Consider the following 8,007-nt stretch of genomic DNA (forward strand, 5'->3'; position numbering starts at 1 on the left):
AACAACAACAACAACAATCTCCCACTGCCTATAAGACTACATGAACACAACCTCTTCATCCATCCACTCAAAGGCCCAGCAGTTGCTGATCTGAAAAATGACCTTTCATGACTCTATAGCAGGGCCTTGGATTCAGAAAGGAGGGTCACAACCAAGGCTCCTCATTGAAGGGTCCTGTCACGAGGATTTGGGTCCCATTTCCTACAGGCAGGGGACTTGTCCCATAGACTCCTGAGCAGCGGAGAAATGGAAATGAGAGTTGGTCTTCTTGGCCTGCCCTCTCAGGTGGACATTTCTCCTTCAGACTGATTCTTGACAAGGCCACCAAATACTCAAGTCATGAGCCTTGTCGGCTCTGTGACCTCTAGCACCAAGCAAAGTTATGACTGTGCATTGTCTGGTAAGCAACTGGGATTTTCTTTCTCTCCTTCTCTTAAGAACCCCTTTTTTTATGTTGCTAACACAGGAAACGTAAATTCTGGTATCTCAGGAGATTGGCTCATGGGGAGAGAAAAGAGTAAGGGCAAATGTCGCCTCACACTTCTAACACTCCTGCTGAGGTCTCTAGTTTGACTCAAGTGCTCTATATTTTTACTGACCTTGGGATGTTCTCAGAAGTGTTCTTTATGGAACTCAAATAATACTTCATAGATTCTGCACTGGACATCCCAGAGTTCCCTTTAAACCTTGGGCCTTCATTTGGTCCCACAAACAGTTAAATGTTTGGTTGCTAACTGAAAAGTTGGAGGTTTGAGTCCACCTAGAGGCCTCTTGTAGCATAGTGGTTACGAATCGGGCTGCGAACCTTAAGGTCAGTGGTTTGAAACTACCAGCTGCTCCGCGGGAGAAAAATGAGGCTTTCTACTCCCGTAAAGATTTACATCCTCGGAAACCCTGTACAGGAAGGGTCGCTATGGGTCGGAACCGACTCGACGGCACTTAACAACAACAATAACAGAGGCCTCTTGTTAGAAAGACCAAGTGATCTACTTCTGAAAAATCAGCCACTAAAAACCCTATGGAGGCCTGGTGTGGTGCTGTGGGTTAATGTGTCAGTCTGCAAAGCCGTTTGAACTTCAAGGTCAGCAGTTCAAGCTCACCAGCTGTTCCTTGGAAACCCTATACAGGGTTGCTATGAGTTGGAACTGATTCGACGGCACTTAACAACAACAACAAAAACTCTCTGGAGCACAGTTCTCCTCTGACACACATGGGGTCATTGTAAGTCAGAGTTGACTCAATGACAACTTTTTACAAAATCTGAGAAAATGTCATTTTTATGTCACAATGAAAATTGATGGTAATCACTCATAATTTCCCTATGTTTGAAGCATACAAACACTGCCTAGGGTACCCTGCTTACATCAGGTTCACTTGAAAGACACCCTATCTTCCTTTACTTAAATTCTAGTTCAAGGTAAGGAAAAGAAGAAGGTGGCCAGGATAGAGCTATCCTCCAAGTTCCCTGGTTTCTTTCCTTCCAGACACCACATAGAAGGAAACTGTGGCAAGGCGCTCCTTGCCAGATGTCTTACCCTAAAGCCCTGGAGAATTCGCTCTCCTATTCTGTGGACCTCTCTTGTAGCTAGCTCTCAGACAGCTATGTGCTCAATGGGAAGGGCAAGTCATCTTATCTCCCCTTAGAACCACAGCATGGTTAGCACCACATGACAGAGGTGAGAGACAACGGTGGGCCAAGAGAAATCTTACTTTTCCTCTTGGCCCAGTGAGTTGACAAAGGATAAAGTTACCAACAAGGGTTAGAATATATTTGCCTCAGTCAGGGCAGCTGCTGTCATTTGGAAATGTGACCACCAGGTAAGACACACAAACAAGGATTAGACATGTCCACAGAGTAATAAAATAAACCTTTTCTTTTTCTTTCTTTCTTTCAACAAATCAACCAGAAAGTTACCTTTCATACTTCTAAAAAAAAACTTTGCTCCTGGTTAACAGAGGAAAAAATCTAAGGTATGGATGATAAATGTACTATCACCAAAGTACTTAGTTGGGTGTGCCTGGCCTTGGGAAACACTCCTCCTAGCCAGACTTCTGAGATCGAGATCAACAGGACTCAGGGTCACTTTTGGACAGAGAGCTTTTGGTAATTTCCAAAATTCTAATTGATCTTCAAAGGACAAAGATTTGTTAGCAGGGAGGATTTTCAACAGAATTTGCTCAAGGCAATTCCACCAAAGGGGCATTGCAAAACCTTCCTGAGTCTTTGGTCTTCTCAAGAAACTATCACAAAGGGGACTGCAGTGATTTGTATGTACAAGGTCCTGGTGTGTTTGATTAAGATAAAAACAAATTTCAAATGAGTCTCCTAGCTTTACACTCAGCTTGAATAACAAGGCAGGCAGAAAGACAGAAATGGAAATGCATTCAGGATTTTGAATAGAAAAACTCAACTGCCACTCAGACAATACATGACTGCTATTTCACCCCTTTCACGTTAATGAAAAGGTGACACTGACTTCCACCATCAAGAATCATCAGAACAGATAAATTCCTGGGCTAACATTTTGTTTGATCCTAATTTACAATATCAGATAAGATCAAGGCCCCCCTCCCCAAAAACATATTGCACCACAATCTTAATACACACCTTCTACCTTTCCAACAATTCTCAACCTTCCACCTCTTTCTCCCTGCCTACCCCCTCACCCCAAAAAATTCTGGTGTCCTAATATAAATTCCAGAGTCTTGGTTGGGCGCTGTGGGTTAATGCGCCAGACTGCAAAGCCCTTTGAACTGCAAGGTCGGTGGTTCAAGCTCACCAATTGCTCCTTGGAAACTCTCCCTATAAGGGTTGCTATGGGTTGGAATCGATTCGACAGCGCTTAACAAACAACAACAATATAAATTCCACAGTCCTGGTTGGGCGCTGTGGGTTAATGAGCTGGACTGCAAAAGTTGGTTTGATCCACAAGGTTGGTGGTGTAAACTCGCCAGCCACTCCTCAGAAACCCTTTACAGAGTTGCTATGGGTTGGCACTTAACAACAACAACAGCAATACAAACACATCAAGAGATCAAGTCTCAGTTGTCCATTCATGATGAAAACTGAAGTTCTGATACATGCTACAACATGGATGAACCTAAACAAAAAAGGACAAATTTTAAGTAATTTCACTTATATGCAATATCTAGAAGAGGCCAATGTATGGAGACCAAAGCAGTTACCGGGAACTGGTGGGGCTGGAGGAAGGAAAAGGGAATTCCTGCTTAAGAGATACTCAGTTTTTGTTTGGGTGATGAAAAAGTTTTGGGACTGGATAATGGTGATGGCTGCTCAACAGGGTGAATGTAATGAATGCCACTGAATTCTACACTTAAAAATGGTTAAAACGGCAATTTTGGTTAAATACTTTTTACCAGAACAACAACAACAAAAAGAGTGAGCAAGCCTTGGGAATTTGAAGACATTATGCTGGCCCTCTCACAAACAGACAGACATTAAAACGGGGAAAGAGAAATGCAGACTTTATTTAGAACCAAATAAAATAGAAATTAAAACAAAGGAGCAGCTGCATTCTGAAGTTAAAGCAGTTTATAGCTAGCTACTGTTAAATATATGGCATTTTTTAAAAGTCCTTAACTAAAAGGGAAAAAAATCCAAAGAATTATGAAAATTAACTGAGTTAAATACTCTGGAGCTGGAAAAATACATTTTTAAAATGGTTCTTCTACCAATACCCTGTAGGGGGCACTAGAAAGGCATGATTGGCGCTGACTTGGGAATCACAGTCATTTCTGGTAAAAGTTCTTTGATGTGAGGAATGTCCCAGCCTGGTACAGTTGGCAAAAGTTCACTCTGGGGAATTTTGTGTGTGTGTGTGTGTGTGTCTTGGGAGGGGATGGCTGCTGACGAAAAGAGAGCTAGTCTGGTATTCCTTGATTCCCAAAAGGAAATAGTCCCCCTTGATTTATTTTCACAAGTTATCTGAGAAACAGACAAATGGCAACCTTGGAAAAGTTCTGGATCTTGTTTTTGTTTTTTTTATAAAAAGGGGGCCCAGCTGATGAAAACAAGTTATGAAATGACCTATGTTTGTGTAACTGGCTGTATTACGTAATGCTCAGGCCCTGAAACCGTAATAGTCAAGCAGCCAGGCATATATCTGGGAGGTGTTTTCCTAGGAAAGTTAGGAGAAAGAAAACAACAACAAAAACAAAAAGAATCCAGGAAGGGGAGGCATGTGGTATAGCAATGATTACTGGCAAAACAAAATCACCAATGACCAACCTTTGAGATTAAAACTATAACTAGAACAGGAAATTTTTTTCATGCTTTAAATTTCGGTCATAGTCAAGAACAGAGGCTTTAAAAAAGTTATCTCCACCTTCCCAGAGTCGGTTGAACTCATGGCCTTGTGTTACAATCTGATTTTAAGATGATAGGGAGGAGAGGAAAACTCTGGGATGAGTAGAGTCTTTTCTGAAATATTGATCCCAAAAAGAAAGAGATATTCAATCGTCCTAGGGAAAAATCAGGTATCCGTCTTAACACTGATTGGTCCATTGAGATGCCATAAAAAAAGGAAGGACTATCCACTAACAGCCATGAAAGATTCCCAGTAAAGAAAGCTGAGGGAAATAAAGCCATTACAGGTTTTATCTGGTATGTAATAAAGTTACCTTGAGTCCCAAATTGAGTGGAGTCATAGTGCAGGCTTAAGAAGTAACCAAAGCCTCTCGGGTCCTTACAACACAGGACAGTTCTGCTCAAAGTTGGAGAAAGAATGGAAAAAAAACCCTCCTTTGCCCCCAAGGAGAGGGCTGGCTGTGCAACTTGTCTAAAGTGGCATTACCTTGCCAATCCCTCTGGTTTGAAAGGAGCCAGGCTTATATTCGAGAACCCCGAGCACTGGTTATTACTAATTGCAAAATCTTCATGTGTTACAGCATGCTAGGAATTAGCTAACAGCTGCTTTTTGCTTTGGTAATGAGTCCCCATTACACTCTGCTGGACTCTGTCCTCTTCCTTCTTCCTAGCACTGGCTTCCTGTCTGATTTTCTTCCAAAACAGGGAATTGCCTCCACTCACATCCTGGGCTCAAAGCCCTAGTGACACAGATTATTCAGTCGGGACTCTGAAGTCCGGTCTAACTTCCCATAAGGGCCCCAGGGTCTGAGTGAAGCCAGGCAACCAGACTGCAGTGTTTAACTGCTCACTGCCCCAGAAATAGCAACTAAAACAAATGGGAAGAAATCAAAGGATCCTTTCCTAATAATAGAGGGAGGAGGTGAGGGACATTTTGGGGCTTGTATTGGAGACTCAGGGAATGGGTGTAAATGACTTGAATCTATTTGCCTACTGATGTCAGAATCCAACTAAACACACCAATATGACAGGAAAGTACGTATAAGGAACTACTTTTAGAATAAGAATTTAAACTCATCACCTTGGTACACATTATTACAGGTGCAATGACTGCACCCTCAATGTACAGACCCCGGAATGCCTTTCCACAAGGGATGACTATGAAAGTAGCAATAGAAGAAGCCCTAGTGGCCCAATAATTAAGCACTGTTGCTTGCTAACTGAAAGGTTGGTCGTTCGAACCCACCCAGTAGATTTAAGGGAGAAAGACCTGGCAGTAGATTACAGTCTACAAAACAGCAATTCTACTCATCACATGGGGTCAGAATGACTGGAAAATAGACTCCATGACATCTAACAAGGGAGGCAGAGGGGATACACAGAAAAGCTATTTAGGGAACTCATCAGGTATGGGGAATGACTCTGGAACAAGGTGTCCTTTTTAAGGTCCAAAAGAGAGCCAGGCTTCCATTTTATTCCCCAAAAGAGAGCCTCCCTCTCCTGGCCCCTTCTGTCTGACTGGCTTCCACAAGCCAAAGTCACAACTTTCATAGCAACTCTTGCTGCACAAGCTGGCTGACTACAGACTCCGCAGATCCTGTTCAAGGTGGGCTGCAGATGGCAGTGGGCCTTCTGTTTATGCCCGCCCCCTCACATGCCAGAGAAAGGGGATCTGCTGCAAAGAACAGGCAGCTAGCCCCACCAGGCAGACACCCCACCACCACCCCAGCAGCACCTTCCTGGTATTTGCAGACACACAGACAGCACGTACAAGCTCTCCAGTGTAAACCAGTCGGGCTGCTTTAGAAACAAGTTGTTTTTCCGCTTCCAGAGCTACCCGGGAGCCTAAGCGTTGTCTTTTTCTGCCACTTCGCTCTGCTGGGCCCCTTTGCCCTGGATAGAGAAGCCCCTTCTGTAAGCAATGCAGGCTCCCGTCCCTGACCAGTACAGAGGATGGACGCGGGTCACACAGGTGGCCACCGAAACCAATCAAGGCTGACCGTCGCACCTGATTCCCAGAGGGGCAATCCTCCCCCTCACTCTGGATTTCTTGAATGCCTGGTTGTGTTTTATGTCCCAAACCTCTTTCAGAAAGGAACTAAGATATGGAGAACGGAAGGAGAGGGCTTTCCCGCAGGAATAGGGTCCCTGGATGATGCAAGGAGTCAATAGTTGCAAAGATTTTCAGGTTTTCTGGTCTGTTCACCACGCGGGGGATGGTAGAGTTGGGGAAAATTGTTCCTGGGAGAGGAGCTATCAGACTCCTGGGAAGCAGGTAGACTGGAGCTGGGCTAGATAAGATTTAATGGAAAGAAAAGAATTCAGTGGCTGTTTACACCCCCTTCCAGCTCCAGCTTAAAACAGGGGGGCCCACAAGGACGAAAATTCAGAATTTACAACCGTGCACTGTAAGTATTGTCTCGCAAAATCTAAAAAGGAAAAGAAAAGGCAGTGGCGGCGAGAGGAGGGCTGGGGTCCGCGCGCAGCCAGGTGCACCAAGGGCCGGCACCTACCTGCTGGCCACCGCCGCCGCTGGAGTAGGACTCGGCGTGCGCAGGAGAGCCGCTGCTGCCCCGGGACGAGGTGTCAAAGTTCCCGGGATAGTCCTGGTACATGATCCGCGGTGGAAGCCCGAGAGGAAACAGGGTGGTTTTCTTCCCCCGCCCTCGTCGCGGCGGCGCACAGAATGCCGCGCGCTCCGTCGCCCGCCGGTCGCCGGTCGCACCTCGATTCTAGCCTGGCCGCGCGCGCTTCTCCCCCCAGGCACCGGGCGCAGAAGGGATGGCAGAGACAAGAACCGCGATGACAGTGGCCTCCGAACGCCTCTAGCTGAACTTCTGTGCTGCTCTGGTCGCGCTGCGGGACCAGTTGTCCACCTAGTACCTCCCTCTAAAAAAAGTCCGAGCGTCCCTCGGTCCCTCCCCTGCGCGCGCCCTCCCGCCCCCGCCCGCAGCCGGAGCCCAGCCGGCACCAACGTCCAGAGCAAAATTTGGAAATTAAAAATGACCGTCGGCCAGGTCTGGGGGGCCCAGATTTCAGAACGAGAGAAAGGGCGGGGAGAGTAAAATAGAGCGAACGAGAGAAGCAAGGCTGTCCGCTTTGAAAAACTTCTGCTATTTCCTCCTTTTAGTAAAGGAGCCCGAGAATAAACTTCCTGTGGTGAGACTCGCAGCTCGTGTTGCGAAGCTACTCAGACTAGGAAAAGAACCGCAGCCGGCTCCCGTCCCGCGGCCCAGACGCGCCAGCAGGAAAACGGACGGGTGGAATTCGAACTGAGCCGACTGTGCGCGCGGAGAGAGGGACGCGGCCCCGGCTTCCCGCGCCGCGGTTCCGGTGCCCGGGACCTGCACTCGTTCCCCGGTGCCCGCTCCCGGAGGGGCCCGCCTCGCTTGAGCCTCGCCCGTCAGCCCCGGGCTTTGCCTCTGCCCGTCAGCGCCTCTCCCTCTCCTTCTCTCTCCCCGCGGAGCGCCGCTCGCTAGCTCGCTCGCTCGCTTGGAGCCCCTGAGCTCTGCCCAGATGAGTCACTACAATGGCACGAGTTCAACTCCACACTCTTTATTATCCACCCCTGTACCATGTGGATTCACTCACGTCAACCCCAGACTCCACCTTGCAGGAGGAGCGCGCGAGGGGAGGCGGGGGTGAAGAGGACTAGGAGGAGGAAGAGAAGCGGGAGGAGG

The 8,007-nt window shown here is 47.0% G+C and overlaps 1 protein-coding gene across 2 annotated transcripts in view; it reads right to left on the minus strand.

Annotated features, from left to right (window-relative positions):
* The window catches only part of FOSL2 (FOS-like antigen 2), a 22,276-nt gene extending 15,092 nt beyond the window's left edge, over positions 1-7,184 (minus strand). Inside the window, exon 1 of one of the 2 annotated variants that reach the window (XM_006835175.1) lies at positions 4,815-4,838. Coding sequence is in view for 1 of the 2 variants with exons in the window: in XM_006835174.1 (XP_006835237.1) it covers positions 6,841-6,942 (102 nt within the window). In the remaining variant the exon portion in view is untranslated. Of the gene's footprint in view, positions 1-4,814; positions 4,839-6,840 lie in introns of those variants that run through there. The other variant, XM_006835174.1, reaches the window with a different exon arrangement.
* Positions 7,185-8,007: the final 823 nt, after the last annotated feature.

The sequence above is a fragment of the Chrysochloris asiatica genome, unplaced genomic scaffold (genome assembly GCF_000296735.1).
Source record: "Chrysochloris asiatica unplaced genomic scaffold, ChrAsi1.0 scaffold00016, whole genome shotgun sequence".
NCBI lineage: Eukaryota > Metazoa > Chordata > Mammalia > Afrosoricida > Chrysochloridae > Chrysochloris > Chrysochloris asiatica.